The following is a 21,946-nucleotide window of genomic DNA, read 5'->3' on the forward strand; positions in this document are numbered from 1 at the left end:
TTAATAAAAAATAAATAACTAGTACATGTTCAGTGCCTGTATATTGCTGTTGAGAAAATGTAGATCCTGGTGCTGGTAGGACACCTACTGGTTGACGAGAAGTACTGCATGAAGTTCATAAGTGCACTAAACAGGTCCCCTGGTCGCAGCAAACATGTCCTGTAGGCGGAGATGACATATCTGCGGTGTAAACTCGCAGGTCTTCTACTACATTGAATGGCAGAGTGACTGATGATGTTAGTCTGCTCAAATGTTACTCTTTTACCTGCTTTTTACCAAAATTAACTTTACATAGTATGTATTTGGCTGCCGACCACCTTCTAAAAATAATTTTGTTCCAGGGACACCCAGAAGCAAAGATTTTAGTTAAAAATGTTCGCTTTAAAAATATATATATTCAAAGATTTGCACACAAGTAGTATAAAATGACAGATTCTGTCCTGCTTTCGAGGGTCACACTGGCATCCTCAGTGACCTGCCCACAAGATTCTTTTAACCGCGACCAGCGACTGGAATCGGCCGCAAATAAGTTTGATTAGAACTGGAATGTGGGATTAGAATCCGAGATAAAAGGGTGTCCGCATCTCGGCCACCCTTCAAGTCAATGAGGGGGAACCTTTTTATCGGCGGACCAGCCACTTCCGGTTTATCGCCTAGACACAGACGCTGGTGGTAGACAGTAGTATAGCGCGTTCTCGAACGTTAATCAATACAAAACAATATAAGACGAGTGTACTTGGATGGAAATGTTGTTAACTGACGTTCTGCCCCACTGTCTCTGGCCTGGGCCTCCCTGGCCCATTAGGCTAAGCTGGCAGAGCTTCAGGACCTGGTGATGAGGCTGGTAGCGGAGCGGAACGACTGGTACAGCCGCTACACCGGGGCTCTGGCCAACAGCAGCTCAGTTAACCCTGACCTACTGCCCCTCGGGGAGGAGCACACACACGCAGAGCACCTGCCACACACGTGCACAGAGCTTAATGCAGTCGACGGAGCAGGTATGTCAGTTCCTTTGTCATGTGTTTTTAGTTAAATATCTATATTCTAATAGTGATCATTGCTACATGTGTTAAATACGTGTTCAGGTCAAGATACAAATTTTATGTATTAATGGAGAACTCCACAAAGATCATTTATTGGCTTACATTTTATCATGTACCACTTCCAATTTTTGCTTTGTTTCATCACTCCTAATTTCACTTGTTTATCCTGTACTAGCCCTTACCCATTGTGAGACGGGCGCAGTATCCCCCATGTGGCCGCGGGGGGTACTGTGCCCTGGGTGCGTTTTCGCTAATAAATTAATTATTAATTATTAATGTGTCAAATCGAAAAAAGGGCTTCGTTAAGACCTCCATATTATTATGGTCAATGCCTGTGAAAAGTGGGAGCGATTGGTGCAGGCAGTGATGAGCTACGGCAGTCACAGTGACACACACAGACATTGACTGAATATGATGATGATGATGATTTATCTCTCTTGATTGGATAAAAATGATTGCTGTAAATCAATGCTATTTGTTAACCAATGAAAATAATTTGAGTTTATATGAAAATTGTTCCGATGGATTCAACTGAATTATGAGATTTAAGCTCGATTTCTGCCCGAGTCCCGACACAGCGACGACCTGTTTCCCCTCTACTGTAGATCACATGGAGGTCATCCCCCTCACGGACCCCACCCCAGGTGAGGAGGCCAACGTGTTCCCACAGTCGTCGTCGTCGTCGACCGGGCTGGCTCCCGCTGACTCTCAGGCCACCGGCCCCGAGGAGGACGGCACAGCCAGGCAGATCATGCAGCTGCTGCAGGAGATCCAGAACCCCCAGGGAGCCCCCCGTGCACCCCCGTTCCTGGGGGAGAACCCTTGCATCCCCTTCTTCTACCGGCCCGATGAACAGGATGAGGTTAAGATCCTGGTCGTGTGAGAGAGAGACGGACAGGCGTGCTACTGGGCCAGCTTACTGTAGGCCTGATGTCTGTGTTGAGAAGTCTTTAGGTCTTTCGGAACCAATCAACACATAACTACTTTTTTGTACGAGCTTATGGGTCATACTGCTCATGAATTCATCACTGGTAATCTGACCCTTGGTTGCTCACAAATAGGTTAATGGCCTTGACCAAATTCCTTTGAAATTCCTTGTCCATGACTGAGTGAGTGTGAGAATTTTCTATAACTTTTGTTGCTTCCTATTGTTTCCCCCCCATTTTGCGTGGTTGGAACCTTCCAATATCCTATCAGTGAAGCCGTTACAAGAGAAGAGATAATCAGTATTCCTCCATTCAATTTACTACCCTCTCCACCATACCGCCCACTCCCTTCTCTCCCCTTCTAATACATGAGTGCAATAAAGCAGGTATAACTTCTGCCCCTCACCCCAATAGTTGGAGCTGTCTGAGAATTAACAGCATGTCTGTGTGCAGTGTGTGTGTTCGTTCAGGTTCAGATCTGTTACACTAAACATTTATTGCCAACCTGCCAAAAAGAATATAACATTTGAATGTATTAATCTCAATCTACTCGAATGTGTGTGATGAGGCTGTGTTCATGAGACAGGACGACTGAAGCCTCATTTATACATAGTTGCGTGCCAAAAATAGCAGATCTATATGTTCACAATGTGTCTCATTGTGAGCTTGTATATATTCTATTCATGTATAATATTACAGTGTAATACATGATAAAATGATGATCAAAAAATATCTCAAAATAAAAACAAAGACCTCATTTGTATCCACTTCTTGTGACTTGGCTTTCTCTAACCTGTAATATGCCAACCAGCTAATTTGCCTGATTGGCTTGGGAAACTGGGAGAGCCTTGTTGTGTAGGGTGTTCCGGGAAATTCTCAAAAGCCGTCTTGAAGGAAAGCTTCCACCTTCTTCGCCTTGGCATAAATCTACAAGCTCGCACATCTGCTATTTTCGGCACGCAACCAAGTATAATTCCGGCATGCAAGGAGGATGATAAAGGTTGTGTGGTACAGAGGGGGAGAGAGGGCGAAGTGGAGGTGAAAAGTGAGTTTGTGCTTACAGCCCCAGCTGGGAAAAAAAGCGCAAGATCAATGTTGAAAAGGAGCTTAGCACAAATTATATGATATTCATAGTGTGAGCGCGTGCTACGGCTCGGTCTCTACACTCTGAAGAGCTGTGGCTAGTATGAATCAGGAAGGTGCGAGGTATGTAGAAAGATTGGGTACTGAACCTGCTATTAATGTACCCACCCATTATCTAATTCACAGTGAGTACAGTAAATTAAATGTTAAATTATGGTTTATTTCTTTTGTTTTTTTCAAGTTTATTTACGAGACGTCCTGTAATTGTCTGGAGTTTGAGGGGGAGTGAGGGAGGGAGGGGTCCACCAAATTCTCCAATAGATCAGTTTTCATTGGTTGAGAATCTTTAAAGATTCCATGGAATTAGAATTTGTCACTTAACCTCTTAAACCCTCTAGTCTTAGTGAAACAGACTTGAGTTGCAAGTCAACTGTACTTGTACCGCTTTTTTCCGTCTACACCAAATCTCGAAGCCAAAAATAGCAAGCTCACAAATGTTACAAGCTTGTGAGCTTGTGCCATTTTTGCCGAATGTTCCCCTCCAGAATTGGGTTGCTGGGGTTCAAGTCTCGTGCTTCTGAGGAGGACTAGTGCTCGCAATGTTTTCCACCATAACTCAAGTTAACATTCACATTCAGACTATGAAGGGTGTCCCTCTCTTGGGTTTTTGTTTTGTTTTTCTCTCTCTAATTTCCACTCCATGGGGTCTTGACGTTTTATTGCGTCACTTATAATAGTCACTTTAGAGCCAATTTTCTTTATCCTCTACGTCTAGTTCGACATCAGAGATAATTTACTGCACATACTTTACAACTGGACTCTGTGAGTGCATTGCCGTGTGTGTGTGTGTGTGTGTGTGTGTGTGTGCGTGTGTGTGTGTGTGTGTGTGTGTGTGTGTGTGTGCGCGTGCGCGTGCGTGCAGTTGCACCTGTTCTTTTTTTTTCTGTAGTTCTATTAGATAATAGATATGATTGCACTAAATCTGTACAAAGCTTCTCATCATAACCGTCATATCTAGCTGTCACAGCAGCTGTTCTGCCATAGAGATGTTCTAGTTGGTAGATATCTATGGAGGACGATGGGGAATCCTATGATGTCGTTGTGTTTTACACCTGGGCTGAGGCTTCCAATTGAAGACATGCTTCATTAGTGAAGTTAATGAAATGTGTGTGTGTGTGTGTGTGTGTGTGTGCGCGCGCTCGCGCGCTGGGGTGTAAATATTAGCAGTAAGCGGAAGCAAAGTAACAGGAGGGGCACCACTCTGTTTAAAGCTGCAATCCATAAGTTTCATGGCCTACCTGCCAGGATTTTAACCTGGTTTCCCCTGGGCGAGTGCTGACATACCTACCGTTGATCCAATTAACCTGACCACAGGATCTAAAACGATGTCTCGATAGAGGAGGGAGACCACCTCCAACCACCGTAGTTGTCTTCATTCTAATGAATTAGCATACTCTACCATACAGATGGGTTGAAATACCACAAACGAAGTTATGGACTGCAGCTTTCAGAATTGATGTATTTTGGGGACGGATCATTTTCACAAACGTGGACTGGACGTACCAGACATGCACCATATAGCCTAGTCAGTTTAGTTTTGCCAATTCTGTTGACAGCGGCCTCTGTTTTTAGAGAGCCTCTGGTCTATGCCACTGGTGAATGTACGGATATATTAGGGTGTTGAAGCCTAATTTTATACTTCATCATTATTACGATGGTGTCACTCACTGAAAATAGCTGATTTTCAAGCGATTTTTCAAATCGGTTATTTTAGGTGAACGTCCACTTTTCAGTAACGTGGCTCTTCAATCCAACAGTTTATTTTGTTTTGTTCCCTTAAAGTATTTCCTCCCTTAAAATGTATCCTTAGAAAATAAAACCGGGTCTATCTGATTATTAAACTATACACCTTTTGGTCAATCATTACCATAGAAAAAGCTAGAGGAAAATTGGCTGTGATATTTACAAATATTGTACTGTATGTTTGTGAGATCTGACTTGCATTGTCAAGGAAATGTGCATGTAATGTAGGTGTAGGTGATTTGTTTACTTTGAGTAATGCCTGAGTTATACTTATGTGTCAAGTGTGTCTCACACTTGACACATAAGCTTGTATAAACCAGGCATCAGCAATGCTAGCCTACCCTAAACCACAGCACTTTGAGCAGCACGGTGGTTTATTAATTAATCGACCGCCATTGTAGATTTTAAAATTTCTTGGTTCTCTTTTTCTTTTTTAAACATGCTATGGAATACTTTTTCTTTTTTCCCTTGTTGCTTTTGGGGAGTGGTCAAACCAAAAAATTCATATCAAATATTTTATAGTATTGTTGGTGGGGCGGTGACATAAAACGGTTAAAATGATTATCTTCCTCACTTCCCAACATTTACCGTTGGCTGTGTGTGTGTGAGTGTGTGTGAGAGAGAGAGAGAGCGAGCGAGGAGCTGCAGATAAAGCATTTATTGTCTCTATACTGTAAAAAGAGGTGGTGTACATACTGTCACTGTATAATAATGTATATTCATTATGCCTGGTGTGTGGCTATAGCAGCGTGAACTGCATGTACGTGTGTCTCTTCGCGAGTGCCGAGTCGTGGCAGGGGGGGGGGGGGGGCAGGGCAGGGCACATGGACAATGTAGAGGAGGCTTGGGAGTTGCAGACTGGATGTGATTGATTTAATACAAAGGTTAACTAAAAGAGAATCTAATATTTATTTGGAATAAGTATCTGGACTAATCAGTTTTAATGTAATGTAGAAGTGACTGTTGGAAGGCAATGAAGGATTGTCCTGATGAGCCTGTTTTATAGAAGACGGCTTCTGACAGGAAAATTCAGATTTGATTATTTTTTCTCAAGATTTTTCTTCCCTTCTGTCGAATAAAACTGAGTAAATTGAACTCTTTGTTGGATGTTTTTTGGACATAATTTGTCGGTGTAGTATACATAGTACTTTGTCATACATACAGTACCATTTCACTCCCTCCTACACCCCTACACCAAACCTCGCACTGAGAGGAGTGATCTTGTAAATCGGATATTTTGGGCTAACCAGGACCCCCTGTTGAAGATCCCTGCCAAAGAAAACAAGACTTCTCAGAAATGTCCATCACCACTGAATCCTTTAATGTGTGAACAAATCACAGCAGCCCTGAGGGGCAAAGTATGTTTGTATCAGATACAGGGCCTGGTTGCTCCTGCGGAACAGAATACACACATTCAATACCCATCTCAGAACACATACAGTACAGAGGGAAACAAGACCTTTTCTCCTTGCCAATTCCCATATACTGTCCATGTTTATATATATATGTAGCTTTTTAGCATTTTTATTTTGTATTTTCATACACATACTCATTTACTCATAATTTATTAAATAATTTCATACATGACTAAATTCTCTAGACAGTGGACGCACATGTTCCATATAATGCACCACATATACATAACACACATTAAGATATGTCTCCATGATAAACTATTTACTCTTAAATTAGAAGTAGATTATACTTTGTCACAACAGTGGATTACTAAGACTCAGAAAAGGGTCATATTGAGATGTGGTGGTGTAGGTTAGGGGTGGTTGATGACAGTGACATTAATCAACGGTACAGATGTGATGATTGTTGTTGGAGAGGAGTTACATTTATTGATTACCGTCACCATGAACAAGGGTCATAGAATACAAGCAACCACAATGACAGAGAACAGAGTTCAGTGGCAGAGAAGAGTGGGGCGGACGGGCGGGTGAAATGTTGGGAGCATGTTAAGAGTTTAGGTAGCTTCTATGCATAGACTATCATCGTTTAGGTAAGTCACTGTTCTCACTCACCCCCGTGACCACTTAGTGAGGGAAGAAAAGACAAAAAAAAGGGAGAGAGAAAGAATAGAAAGGTAAGATAATATAGAAGGTCTTGATTCATGCCCAAATGTGCAAGAGTTCCCATTACCACGTTTAATTCAATTCAGAAGCATATTACATATTGGGAGAGGTCCTCTGGCATCAGTCCTCCCTGCTGCTCAAACAGAATATTTACTCTTGAGTCTGTTATGATTGACAGACAGCTGTCACTCAAGCCATCTGATAAGGACATACTGTATTGCACATTCTAAATAAGTCCCGCCTCGCTATGGTACTGCAGTAACAGAATGGGGTAGTAAATTGCTTTAAAGTATGGGAGCAGAGGAGAGGAGGCGACATGCCATTGGAGGCTCTATTTTTGGTGATGTATGTACACTGACTGAATTAGGGAAACCTCATTGCAGTGGTATTGCATAGGTGCTGCAACACTAGCACAGACAATGCAGCATGTTGTCTGTTCACCAAAGATGATTACAAAGAAGTTTACATTGCTCTGTGCGTGGCTACAGTTACAGTAGTTAAATACATTTCTTGGGCCATTTAACTGAAAAACAGCAATATTACAACACAGTTCAGCTCAAGAATGGGTTGGCCCTTTTACAGTAAGGCCTTGCGCGACAGCGGCAAAGGTGCAGTTTCAAAGATGGTTGCTCTTCCCTTCCAGGGTGAGGAGGGAGAGGATGAGACACCCCCACCACCCCTTACTTGTCCTGATACTTCAAAAGAAGCTTTGTGGACTAACTCCAACACAGTACTCCATCTTATTCCTCGCATGGAGTCTTGGTGAGTTGAATGGGTGGGTGATAGATAGATGGAGCAGCCGCCATTATTTCACAGTATATATGGGCTGGAAAGGGTGGTGGTGGGGGAGGTGGATGACCTAATAAAAAAAGATGAGGTGTGTGACTGAGTGTGTGTGTGTGTGTGTGTGTGTGTGTGTGTGTGTGTGTGTGTTGGGGGGGTCTTCTAGGAGTCGAATGGTGGCAGGGGGCTCTCGGGGGGAGAGGGGCCACCCTTGTTTGGTCGGCTGTTCCATGACGGGGGGGGGGGGGGGGGGGGGGAGAAAACAAACCAAGGGTTTAGATGAACTATTAACGGACGGATAAAATGAGAGAGAGCTTGCCCCAAATCCACAAGTGAGGAGACGCCAGTTTGATACATTGCATACATTCATTGCATGCCACTACATACAGTAGGTAACAGTTAAATGCCTGTGCAATAAATTCCACAAAATTGTGACTTTTAAGAGAAACGGCGAATTGCTGAAAAGTATAGGGCACATCTCGTTTCCCTTTGACTGTTTGCTTTTAACTACAAAGGCTGCTGTCCCTTTTTTTGCAAGGCATATGAAACAAAGTACAGTAAGTGACCGTGGGGAAGTCTCCTGTCTGTGGTTTTGGGGACCATCGTCACTGATCGGGAACCAAACTCATTTAACCCATTCTGACGTGAGATCAGATTCATACGAAGGTTTCCACTGGACACACACTGGTCTGATTAACCCATTCTGACCTGAGATCAGATTCTAAAAATGTCCGTCGTTCTTCGATTTTTCAAAAATAGCAGACCTACAAGCTCGTATATGAGCTTGTAGATCTGCTATTTTTCAATAGCTAAAGCATAACATGATGCCGACACCAAAATGGGTGCCCGGTCAGAATGGGTTAACAACAATTAAAAGAACACAATGTATTTTAAAGATGCAGTTAGTATTGTCAAATCAAGCTTGGCTAGATAATGCATCACCTCTCTGGAGAGAATGAAAAGACATCAACATCCAACATTATCAAAGGAAAATGTATATAGAAAGAAAGAAACAAACAATCACTCTTGAGAGATCAGAGATTTAGCAGCCAGGAATACTCATTTTAAATATATGAAATAATATAAAGCATATTATACTGTGTAGTAGTATCAAGTATTCCTTGAGTGTTGTTCATGCCAAGTGTGCAAATTCATTCCCCTTATACAGTAGGTCTAAATGTATGCACATACTGTACTTCCTGCATGTGTCGGCGTGTATGCATATGTATGATTGTGTATATACAGTACTGTACTGTTCTTTGTGTTTAAGTATTCTCCATTCATTTCAAGTAAGACAGTATGTGTGTATATCTTCCATGCATGTGTCTGTGAGTGTATAGTGTCTGTTGTCTGCGTGAAAGATAGGGTGGGCGGGGGGAGAGATACATGGCTGAGGACAGATGGGAGAGCAGGAGAAGGGAGCCAGCTGTGGTCTGGTGTAGTAGCGGAGAGCAGAAGGTAGGTGCCGCTGTGTGTCCATAACCTCTCATCCAGGGGTGGGGTTGGACAGGTAGTGGTTCAGGGAGGATGGGGAGGATTCGGAGCACTAGTGCGTGGGTGAAGGCGGTGGTCTCCGACTGCCGGGGACAAATGGACACAGAGAGACAGGGACAAATGGACACACAGAGAGACAGACAGGGACACAGAGGAGAGGAATGGAATGCATTTAGGATTGAGGTTTTTTTTTTCTTTTTCTCAAGGGTTGCAATTGTATAGGTCTATAGGAAGGAAAAACTGCATATAGCACCACTGTATAGTACTGCGTAGTTAAAAGTGCTACCACACACACGTACGTTTGGGATTCAACTACAGCCACAGTGCAAGTATGCCTGTCAAGCCAAATGGGGGCAGTATTGTTCCATTTTCAGATGAGATGATTTTTTTTGTTTTATTTTTATTACAGTGCCATGTATAAATACTGTTATCATTTATGAAGCTGTGGCATTGCTGTATAATTCCTATAAGATATCATATGGCACAGTACAAACACCTGCAGCTACGAATGACACCACAGCACTATAAACTGTGGGCCCAATTAAAGCACATTAAACAAACATTTGGGAAGAGATACATGAGGATGTGTGTGTGTGTGTGTGTGTGTGTGTGTGTGTGTGTGTGTGTGTGTGTGTGTGTGTGTGTGTGTGTGTATCATTTGTATGCTTGTACAGTTGTACAGCATGTGCTTCTGCTTCAAGGCACTGTGGTTTTACATATAGAAAGACTATGAAACGTTCTCAAATGGACACACACACGATGCCCTTTTAATAGACAAAAGACATTGCTCTTTATCTGCTCTTTATCAGCTCCTACAGTAAAGCGAGCACACAGCTTACAGACGGTTTAAGGATGTAAACAATAACACTGCTGTCCCCACTCCCAGCACACCAGCGCTTTTGTCAATGTCCCATTTTTCGCAGTTGTCGGGCAGAAACCTCTTATCTGCATATTTTAACTTTGTGTTTTCTTTTCCAAAATCAATGCCCTATACTTACAGTGTTAATTTGAATCATGAAAAGTAACAGTTTTGCACATGCACAGTGTATTTTTTAATGTCAAAATGTATTTCATTATTTTTATCCCAGATTAGTCATTGTGCCAATTCTCACTTGTTACCCTCATGTGTGATCATCACCGCTAACCCCTACAGCTGGGAGGGTGTAGTAAGTAGACAACCAGACGTCTCCTCTGATACACATGAAGACATCTGCCGCTTCTTTTCACCTGACAGTACTTAACACTCGTTTAACCACAGTCAGTTGTTTGATTTGCTAGTAGCGTAAGCAGCTGACAAAATGTTGACAGTAGGGCTTTTTTTTTTTTTTTTTTTTTTACATCACATGAATCCCTCTGTAAGCCATGTTTGCCCATGCAGCACTCCTGGAAAAGGCAGCGCTCTGAGAGAAGAAAGGAAGAATGAGAGAGTAATAATGACCATGCAGCGGATGGGAGTCCTCTAAAGCCTGATTCAGGGTACGGTCACAAGCGATGCCAATTAAAAACGTCCACGGGGTGCAAAGCAACATCACCATGGTCGTGTCATTTAAGAATCACTCCCTATAGTGATTAGGCCATTTTGTGGTGCTGTCGAAATGTATGGTGATCATTGTTAAACCCTAATATAGTGGACTAAATTAATCCCACAATGCATTGTGAAAAGTAGGGTGCAACCAATGGTCACTATCGCAAAACCTACATACCGTCATGGGCATTGTGCGGAAAGAAAAATGCCGACATCACATGACCCGTGTAGTGTCGGAGATGCTTTGGCCAATGAGTTCACTATAAAATCTCCTACATAGAACTCCCTATATAGGGAGCAGGGAGTAGTGAATGAGCGAGTGATTTCGGCCCATGTCACATGCCTCGTGTCAAATTACAAAATTACAATTAGTCTTTGAAGCAAATTCTCTCGTGTGCCGCCCGTCGTGTGTGTGACCGTACCCTAGGAGAAAGCAAGAGGAAGGTGGTGATGATGGTGGTGAGTAGTACCCAACGTACCATAAACGTTAGTCTTCATTGGTCAGTTATAGTGATTCTGAAAGAGGAGCCATAGTGGTGGGACAGAGGTGTGGCGAGGGAGAGAAGGATGGAAAAGGAGAGGGAAGAGGAGTGCAAACAAACAAACAGGTTACAGTGCAGGAAAAGATGCATGTCACGTGGATGCTCAGCTCTCACTCAGGACCAATAAGGAATCCAGGAAAACTTGACTTGGTGACTTGGGAAAATGTTCTGGTGAAGTTTTTTATTGAGGTGAGGTTGTTTAAACCATGTGGTTCTCTCAAAGTGGGGTTTGGGTGGGGACCCCCAGGTGTCTTTGGGGGGGTTCTAAGGTCCCTAGCCAAATTGATAGTTACGAACCTAACAGACCCTCACAGTTCTGTAACTCTGAGAGAGTACAAATGGTACTCAAGAGTCAAGAGTAATGCACCCAAAACTGGGGGTCCTTGTAATTGAAATAAATTGAGAACCACTGGTTTAAACCTGCACAGTAAAATACTCAGTGTTAAAAGCTGCAGGCCTTAATTTGTACCCAGGATTCAAACCTGGATATATGGCAGCCTCACTGGAGGTGTCAAGTGGCCACATCAAATGGTTCTATTGTGGAGTGCCGGTGGGCAACACAAAACATAACCTTTTTTTTATTTCAATATTGCAGTGTACGTGCGTTTGTTTTCAGTTGTTTGAACATTCTAGAAAACACAAGGCAGTTTTTAAATGAAATAGTCGTGAATGTGAATAGGCAGACTTGCGCGACATGTGCCATTGCCACACGTTCAATTTCTAGGAAAGGAACTCAGATTATGTTCTTATGAGTTTATTCAGGCAGTACTACTTGTCAGGCAGTACTACTTGTCCACCAGTAGGTGTCCTCCTACCCTACACCAGTGTCTACATTTCTCAATGGAAGAGTAGGGAGACTCAACTTGTACTCTAGTACTGAGTCTACTGACCAAATGTAAGGATCATGTGGTTAAAAAATGTGTACGCTCTCAGAGTTACAAATGGATAAATGAACACTGAGGTCTTTACTCTGTAGTAACTCCAAGTGATAACATGGACACTATGTCTGCACGCTGTGTTGTAGGGCAGGCTATACGTTTGTGAGAGAGAGCGTTGAACAGCGACATGCATGTGTCCTACGGTAAGAAGGCAAGCCACTACCAGACTGCATGGGAACTGCATCAGTCAAAATGTTAGCTCACAATCACAGGCAAATTAGCACAAGGCGAATGTTAGCAGTGCAAAACACAAACAAACGGACCAACAGAAACAATAGCAGATATAGCAAAGCCTCACTTTTTTTTCTCCTTATCCATCATAAAGTCACCCTACTAACTTCAATATTATTCAGATGATATATCAAGCCAGTGAACTGAAACAGTTGATGGACAATAATACTGAAGTGTCCTGCAAACAAAGCTCCCCTCACAGCAAATTCCGATGCCGTTGACTTTTAGTGTTAAAACAGGAATGAACGTAGAAAATTGTGTGTTAGTGATGGTTGAAAGGTTGGGGTAAATAGTCCTGGCATGAAAGCGCAAGTGGGTGCACTCAAAGTAGTTTATTGGCTTGCAGGATTTTAGACTGATCCCAAGCCAGTGTGGGAGCTTGATTAGCAGGGGGACAATCGGACAAACACACCAAAACCACTTTTTTCCCTTCTTTATTTTTAACATAAACTATTAAAGACCTTTGTTTATTTAACAATTATTGATCAATCCATCCAGTAGTCATTATCAGTTGTCTGTCTATCCATCTACTGTACCTATTGAGAGCTACTGCATCTACTATTCTATTGATCTATGTTTGTATGTAGCCTCTATCACATTTATAGCGCTCCACATTCAGTTACCTCCTTCCTTCACCCCTTCCTCCTCGTGTCTTCACATCCCCCTTAGCAACAGAGAGTCACATTCAGCTTGGAAACCTCATCATGATATTCACTCATTAGATTTTTAACCACTTGAACCCTATTCCACTACCTCGCCAATTCTCTTCAGCAAAGATTGCCGATCTACAAGCTATGGGCTATTGTGAGCTTGTAGATCGACTATTTTTGCCAGAATAGGGATGCTAGGGTTCATGTGGTTTGTGAAAGCGGCACATCTACAAGCTCACAAACGCATCGTGATTCGATGCGCTGTGATCTTGTACAGATCTGTTATTTTCTCAAAGTTTTCTATGTTTTGACGATTAGAATAGGGACGCCAGGTTGAAATTGGTTAACAGCATATTCTGGTTCAGTTAATCTCTGTAGGCAGTGAGAGTCTGAAAAGGTGAATTTTTTAAAGCGGACTGGGATTCATGCTGGTGTCAAGAGGGAACATTTTGTGTTTGGAAGAGCTCTTAAAACATCCACCTTACCTGGGCACACTTGGGGGCGCACGGTTAGGCCTGGAGGGTACATTGGGTGGTGGGGCACTATAGGGGTCAGGAGAAGCCCCCGGGCGAGAGGGGACTGGGGGTCCCCCAGCTGGAGGAGGTGGTCCACGAGAGCCGGGACGGGCTGGGGGGCCCGGTGGAGCCCTTCTGTTTGGAGTTGGACTAGTGGCTGGAGACCTGGACAGAGAAGCGTAGAAACAAGAAGATGGGGGGAGAGAGAGAGAAAAGGGGGCTTATTTGCCATTTGTGGTCGCACACACACATACATGTTCAAACAGAGCATAGTACAAAGTATATGGAACATGATACTTTATTAAATGGGCTGCAGCATTAAAATGATAGCACTTACATCATGTATCAGCTAGCTTCCACCATCAGACTGATTTTAGGGCTGGCCTAATTGATCAATTCCTAACACCTGTGTGACAATGACAGCTCTAATAATCCTCTAGGAGTCTAGGTGGAGTGTCATCCATAGATAAACACACGTTGGTACCACATTGGGCGCTGATGTTAATTGGAGCGGTGCATCAACACCAGTGGTGGAAGAAGCTTCCCAACCGTGACTTTGTGTGTTTGTGTCGACTTTATTTATTTATGGTAGATAAACTTTATTTTGCTATTGACTTGAATGCAGCGTATATTATGTCTATGGTCTCATCTGATGTCCTAAGTTCCATCCACTACATACTGAACATTGTTTGCAATAATTTGACAGCATTGTGGTGGCAGACTCTTGGTGGCAGAGAATGGAATACCTTTAGAATGCCTTAATTAAGAATCAAGATAAGTCTTTATGGAGGACAGAGTAGAAAGAAAAGAATCAGTGATTTCAACTACACAAACGCGTTACCATACAAGGCTGTAATCTACTATTATCCTTGCCAGTGCAGATGGTTGCGCAATATTTAAACATGTCATCTATCAGACTACCACCAATAGTTGTTATCAAAGCAATGATTGATAGTTGAAATAGCGGGCCCTTATGGGTCTGTAACTCAGAGAGAAATGGTTCCATTTGTACACTCTGAGTTACAGTATGGGGGTCCTGAGTTACAGTACTCAGACCTCTCTGAGTTACAGTATGGGGGTCTGCATCCCAATGAACAGTGGTTCCCAAACTATTCAGGTCGAGACCCAAAAGAGACATTAGACGTTTGCCCGGGACTATTGAAAATAGCAGATCTACGCGCCGCGTTGCGAACTTGTAGATCGGCTATTTTCAATTTTTATGAAGTATTTTATTTATTTAATTATGGATTTTTCTTAGATTTGTTTGTTTTGTTATTATTTTTTGATGTAAAGAAATCTTTTGATATTTAAATGTAGGAAAATGTTTTTCGTGATTCTTGAACCATAAAAAATTGTACCGCTCAAGGAAATGACGTTGACGTTCTTATCCGGGGGAAATACATCTGACAGATGTTCCGGCCCGACACTTCCGGCTATGCACTCTCTGACTTAGGTTGTGACCAGACTTTTCTCTCACACAGATGAGTAAGGCTGGGACCAAGGCTATCTATCTCCTTACCTTCCCCCAGACCCGCCTCCTCCACTGGGACCAAGGCTATCTATCTCCTTACCTTCCCCCAGACCCGCCTCCTCCACTGGGACCAAGGCTATCTATCTCCTTACCTTCCCCCAGAGCCGCCTCCTCCACTGGGACCAAGGCTATCTATCTCCTTACCTTCCCCCAGACCTGCCTCCTCCACTGGGACCGAGGCTATCTATCTCCTTACCTTCCCCCAGAGCCGCCTCCTCCACTGGGACCAAGGCTATCTATCTCCTTACCTTCCCCCAGACCTGCCTCCTCCACTGGGACCGAGGCTATCTATCTCCTTACCTTCCCCCAGAGCCGCCTCCTCCACTGGGACCAAGGCTATCTATCTCCTTACCTTCCCCCAGACCCGCCTCCTCCACTGGGACCAAGGCTATCTATCTCCTTACCTTCCCCCAGACCCGCCTCCTCCGCGCACCTCCAGCCAGGAGTTGTCGACGGGCGGCGGCATGGCCGTGGTGACGGTGGAGGTGCTGATGTCGCCGATGATGTCGAGCGCCTCCCGCAGGGCGTGGTACATCTTCAGCATCTCGTCGCGGTGATGAGCCTGCTCCTCGGACTCCTCCATCAGGGTGCCCTGGTCCCCGCACGAGTACAGCTGGGCCAGCAGCTCTGCGTTGATGAACTCCTTGGTCTGGAGGGAGAGGGAGAGGGAGAGAGAGAGAGAGAGAGAGAGGGAGAGGGAGAGGGAGAGAGAGAGAGAGAGAGAGAGAGAGAGTGAGTCTGAGTCTGAGTGAATGTGAGATATAGCAGTTGTGGAAAATGTATTCACTTTGAGTAAAAGTATCAATACTGCAATATACAAATACTCTGTTATAAGTTAATGTCCGGAATTCAAAATGTAGTTGAGTAAAAGTACAAATGTACCAAAAGTAGAAAGTACTCTTTATGCAGAATGTCAAAACATTTCAAAATAGCCGATCTACAAGCTCACAATGCATCTCAAATGGCCAAAATAGGGCTGACGTGGGTAATGTATGTTTTGTAATAATAATCCAAATCTACAAAGTAACTAGTAACTAAAGCTGTCAAATAAATGTAGTGTAGTAAAAGTACAATATTCGGATCTGAGGTGTACTGGAGTAGAAGTAAAAGTATTGGATATTGGAAATACTCAAGTAAAGTACAAATATCTCAAAACCTTACTTAAGTACAGTACTTTACACCACTGTGAGAGTGACAGAGAGAGAGAGAGATGGGGTGGGTGAGTGTGAGAAATAGACATTGCGTGGACCATTTTCCTGGTCCTTCATCATCACAAGAGAAATGGCTGTTTATTGTGTGCTATGCGGATTTTAAATAATCACAACTGCACTTTCTGCACGTCAAACGCCATAGGTACATTCTTTCATATGGTGTGGGAGTGTCCGAGTGTCCTCACATTTTGGAATTTGGTTGCTACTAACCTTTCGACTATTCTACAAGTTAACATCACACCCTCCCCATCTCTATTCTTATTAAATGATGTATCCCAGTTGCCATTAAATAACACCCGTATTCATGTCTTCTTTGCTGGCGTAACGGCCGCAAAGAAGATGGTTGCTTCGCACTGGAAACCGCCTCATACATTGTCATTTCGCCAATGGGCTTTGACCTTTCTAGACATCATTTATCTAGAAATGTCTACAGCAAGATTACATGGTGCAAAAGAGAAAAACATTGAGATTTGGTCTGGTATTGCAGATTTGGTTAAGGGCATGGTTTAATCATTATTATTATTATTATCATTATTTATTTATTTTTTGTCTCCATTGCACAGTAGTAGGAGTAATGACATTTTGTGGCATCTTTGGTCTCGGGGGGGAGGGGTGGGTGGGATTGTTTGTTTTTGTGTTCCTTGCTTTTGCTGTTATGTGTTGTTTTATATGTTTTGTTTTCTTTAAGTCATTCATGTTGTTAACGTGTATTATTGTGATTTTTGTCTTAAAATAAAAAACATTTGATAACAAAAAAAGAGAAATGGCTGTTTATGGTTATTATTTTTATTTATTTTTTAATTAGGCTTACAATTGGGAACAGATTCAGGGGTTGAGGTTAGGGGTTAGAGTTGGCTGATTTATATTTTGTTGTGTGCCGGCGTTATGTTGCAGTGCAACGCGCTTGGAGCTTATAGATCAGCTATTTTCGGCTATATATATATATATATATATATATATATATATATAGAGTTAGAATGTAAAGATGACATTCATAAACAAGCATAGTAATGTAAATGTGGTGTGTGTGTGTGTGTGTGTGTGTGCGTGTGCGTGTGCGTGTGCGTGTGTGTGTGTGTGTGTGTGTGTGTGTACGTGAATGCGTGTTTGTGTGGCATGCGCGTGTGCATGTGTAAAAGAGAAAAAAAGGGAGGAAGAAAATAAGTCCCACAGAGATTTAGAAGACGGAAGTCAAAGATCATGATCTTCTAACCATAATCTGATCTATCATCTACTGTACAGCTAGTAAACTGTAGCAAAACTGGTCATTTGATGATTTAGTTCCAAGTAATGTTCTGGGACCAAATACTGTGTTTTCAATTCTGAGTAGAGCATGTGTCTGTTTGGCCAAGTTTTACTATACAGTGATTGTAGAAAAGAGTCATCCTAGTGAGCCACATCAACCCTCCCCCCTCCATCCACCTCCTGCTGTCACTCCCTCTCAATCCCTAATCACACCTGTGATCACTCAACCCTCAATCAGTGGCCACCTGCTATACTGGATGAGTGCCTGGCTGCCTGTCCCTTCAGTTATGTTTGTCAGCAGCAACTCACTCTTGGAAAACCATATTAACATAACATAATTACCTTTATATTATGTTTTAGAGTAACTATGATGATTGAATCATTATGTTTCTGGACTAAAGGAATACGTTTGGTCCAGAACCCAATAAAAAGCCTTAGGCCTACATGATATTGCGTGCGTTCAGATTCTTCCCCCTCTGTCCCCCTCTTGGGCAGAAACCTTGTATCATTTCAGCATTTTATGTTTTCGTAAATTAATGCGGTTGCCCTACTTTTGTGACGCTCTTGCAAGAATGTCGCACAAAACTAGTAAAAATAGCCAATCTACACAAGTCCCCAATGGGTCGCGATGCAATGCGTTGTTGGCTTGTAGATCGGCCATTTTCAGTATTCCACCCAACACCTACAAAATGTTAATGTTTTGCCATTGCATGTTCACTTTGTTTCAGTTTATTTAACAGTGCTGAAGTTACTCTTGCAGCCTTTTAATTTTTTAGTCATGACCTCCATTTCTTGGGCATGTCCTAGAAACATGCCCTCATGTAGTAATCTGCTAATGCTTTTCAATGGGAACGGAGAGTTTTTGTAAATCCGCAAATGGCAACAAACCTGCACTCCGTTTCCAATTAAAAGCATTGGCAGAATTCGCCCTCGACTCAAAGTTCAGTGTGACGGTGCCACAGTGGTATTGAGAAACATTTTAGTACTTCTTAATCTTCATCAGGATTCATCGTTCAACACACCTGGGGAAGAACAATTTGGATGTTAAGAATATAAAATAAATCTGAGAGAATGCTGCTGCATGAGGCCCATTGTGTTCCACTGCTCCGTGGCTTTAGGCTTATGCTCTTTGCCTGCCAAGTAAACTCATACCAGAGTCAAATTAGTGTGTGATTGATCTGTGTTGGAGCAATGACTGAGGTTATAAGGGAGAAATGGAGAGAGATTCACTTGGCTGTTTTCAGTTAAGTACATTTCCAAAGAATCTTTCCTTTTGGTTACAGGATGCCATCAGACAAAATGAGACCAGTGCAGACGACCAAGAAATAAAATAAAATACATGTGATTCCAACTCTTTTTGCAGTTGTCTAAAAGAATTTAAGAAAAAACTATGATTTAAATAGTCTCAAAACTGTTTTGAAGAGGTCCAATTTGGGTCAAGAACAAGAACAAGTCAAGAATTTTTTTTTGCACATTTTCTGTCAGTCACACGCTGAGAAGATGTGCAATCTACCGAAATGTGAAAATGGCCATTCTACAGTATCACCTCACACGTTTGTAGCCTAGATCAGCTAATTTTGCTGTGCAATACCAGCGTATGATGTCTATAAATTAAGGCCTTGGCTTTCTTTTCTTTTTTTTTCTTCTAGAAATTATTTTGGGCATGTCTTCTGTAAAGACATGCCCAAAATAGGGACACCAGGGTTAGTGTTTGGTATTCTAGACGGGAACCCCTTTTGGTGTTTTAAGCATTGTTGTACTTTAGCTATTGAAAAATAGCAGATGAGCTTGTAGATCTGCTATTTTCTTTTTATTGTGACAATGTGGCGCAAATCTTTGAATGTATACTTTCAGAGCGAACGTTTTTAGAAGACATTTTGTAGAATCGTCCTCAGGTCTAAATGGCTTAACAATCATGTGGGTGATATGGATCTGACAGATCCATATCCATCCCTGCCGTGGAGACTCACATTGTTGATCATGAGAAACATGATGCACTTTGGCATGAGATCCCGGACAGTCTTGTTCACAATGGCCATGTAGGAGTCCACCAGGTTCCGGATGGTTTCCACCTGTCGTTCCAGCTGAGGATCCATGCTGTGCATGAAGTTGTCTGAACCATTCTCATCCCCACCATCACCCTGAGAGAGAGAGGGAGATTCTTTTCAGTTCATTTATATTTATAGATAGAGATAGATAGATATATATGTACTGTAGAGTCTACAGTACATAGCTATATCTATATAAATATAAATTAACAGTCTACAGTAGGATGGTAGATCCTAGAATTATATACTGTACCTTGCCTTCCTTCTCCTAAAAGGTCCAAACGCAGCAATGGATGACAAAAAACTGTTAGAAATTAGGAGCAAGACAATTATTAAGCATAAAAGCATTAAAACAAATCCAAATAGATAGTTTTTTGTTTTTGAATGATAAATCGAGCACAGGACACATTTCATTCTGTATATGCTACATCCATGTACTTGATTGAAGGACCAGGTCAAGAATAAGTGTACATTGGCCTTGCATGGATGGACTAGTAGTTAGTACACTACTGTACAGTACACTACACTGAAAATACCCGATAATACCCAAAGCCTGTTTGGCTCTGGTCCATGATTTGTTATGGTCATTTGGGTTCAGAATCTATTATCTTGGTCTGTTGGTGCCTGTTTATCTGAGTAGATCAGAGAAGAAGACATATACTGTAGTATACTTAGTGCTTATCAGGAGAGATTATGCTAGTGTAGAAAAGATGAACTGTACATGTGTGACAGTCTGCCAGCGGAGTTCAGTGAGTTTAGAGAGCGTATCAGACTGTATCTTCGTGAGGTCAAAGGTGTGTGACCATGGATTCCTGTGAAAACAAGCAATTTGATTTCATTGTCTCTCATTGTCCGTTGTTACATGTGTGCTAGATTCCATTATGGAGTAGCCTACCGTATAACTGGCAGAACAGCATTTCTAATATCAATTCTAATGACTCGTTTTGTCAGGTCCATATAACCGGGGGCCGGTTCTGTAATATTAATATATCTCTGTAGTTTCATCATTTTGGAGTTTGGACCCACGCTCTAGGGCATGCCTGCCTGCCTGCCTGCGTGTGCATGCGTGTGCATGTGCGTGCGTGCGTGCGTGTGTGCACGTGTGAGCAAATTATACCGTCACACGTTCCGGATAAACTCCAGCTCTGAGGAAGGATGCCTTCCATCCATCTATGTCCTCCTGATTCTCACAGGCCAGCTCCAGCTGACGATAGTCCTTATACACATTCCTGTGTGCATACACACACACACGCACACAACGACACAAATGCATTCACACACACACACACACACACACACACACACACACACACACACACACACACACACACACACACACACACACACACACACACACACACACACACACATACACACACATGGAAGAGGCAACATTTATTTCAACTCTAAACTGTGCAGATAATTCAGAATTGCATTTCTATTGCATTTAATGTACCATGTTATTGTTATTGTTGCTAGGTCAATGCCTCAGTCTATAAGGTGCATACATTCTTGGTTATAGGTGTGTGTGTGTGTGTGTGTGTGTGTGTGTGTGTGTGTGCGTGCGTGCGTGCGTGCGTGCGTGCGTGCGTGCGTGCGTGCGTGCGTGCATGCGTGCGTGAGTGTGTGTGACCTCTGTTCGGTGTTGAAGAGGGCAAAGATCTGCTTGCTGGACATGAAGCTCTTCTCGATGTCCCTCAGCTTCAGGTTGTCCACCGCCAGCATGTACTTCTTCTCTTTCTCCTGCAGGGGGCAACAGACAGAGGCACTCATCAGACATGGCGATATGAGAGAGAGAGAGAGAGAGAGAGAGAGAGAGAGAGAGAATGAGAAAGACTGTTTTTTACTTTGTTGTAAGTAAAAAAGATTAAATTGTTAACAATGCAACTCGTTCATCAAGCTTGTAGATTTGATATTTTCGGCACATGACACCATATTACTGCAAATTAAATTGGGTTTAAGAGGGACCCATAGACGCACTGTTCAAAGAAGATACATAGATATTTAATGTCTTAATTAATATCTCTTGTGTATAGTTCCACGTACTGTACAAACAAAATTGTGAGAGAGTGGAAGAGAGAGAGAAAAGGATAGGTTTATGTGGAGTAAAAGAGAAAGGCCATCCCCACCATGGTGTGTGTGAGTGAGTTCCACTGCAGAAAATCCCTTGTAAAACTACTCATGCCATATGACAACCAGACATATTGCTAAATATAAATCAGGGAACCCGCTACGTAAAAAGCTAAAAGGTTTTACTGTACTGTACTGTACTAGCACAACATGCTCTTTCCTTCCCTGAG

General features: G+C 42.6%; 2 protein-coding genes across 5 annotated transcripts in view; one reads left to right on the top strand and one right to left on the bottom strand.

The window, feature by feature from the left end:
* The window catches only part of golga2 (golgin A2), a gene marked incomplete at its 5' end in the record, with an annotated part of 34,300 nt that extends 28,350 nt beyond the window's left edge, over positions 1 to 5,950 (top strand). Inside the window, 2 exon segments of the mRNA XM_083793771.1 lie at positions 806 to 998; positions 1,649 to 5,950. Coding sequence (XP_083649897.1) covers positions 806 to 998; positions 1,649 to 1,926 — 471 coding nt within the window. The 3' untranslated portion in view covers positions 1,927 to 5,950.
* Positions 5,951 to 9,184: 3,234 nt separating this feature from the next.
* Positions 9,185 to 21,946, bottom strand: part of dnm1a (dynamin 1a) — a gene marked incomplete at both ends in the record, with an annotated part of 81,190 nt that continues 68,428 nt past the window's right edge. For 2 of the 4 annotated variants that reach the window (XM_083793770.1, XM_083793768.1), the window contains 7 exons: positions 9,185 to 9,293; positions 13,582 to 13,776; positions 15,547 to 15,791; positions 19,569 to 19,739; positions 19,900 to 19,914; positions 20,764 to 20,875; positions 21,280 to 21,389. In XM_083793770.1, coding sequence (XP_083649896.1) covers positions 9,263 to 9,293; positions 13,582 to 13,776; positions 15,547 to 15,791; positions 19,569 to 19,739; positions 19,900 to 19,914; positions 20,764 to 20,875; positions 21,280 to 21,389 — 879 coding nt within the window. Of the gene's footprint in view, positions 9,294 to 13,577; positions 13,777 to 15,546; positions 15,792 to 19,568; positions 19,740 to 19,899; positions 19,915 to 20,763; positions 20,876 to 21,279; positions 21,390 to 21,946 lie in introns of those variants that run through there. The other 2 variants (XM_083793767.1, XM_083793769.1) reach the window with 2 other exon arrangements.

The sequence above is a fragment of the Protomyctophum parallelum genome, assembly GCF_964188405.1.
Source record: "Protomyctophum parallelum genome assembly, chromosome: 21".
NCBI lineage: Eukaryota > Metazoa > Chordata > Actinopteri > Myctophiformes > Myctophidae > Protomyctophum > Protomyctophum parallelum.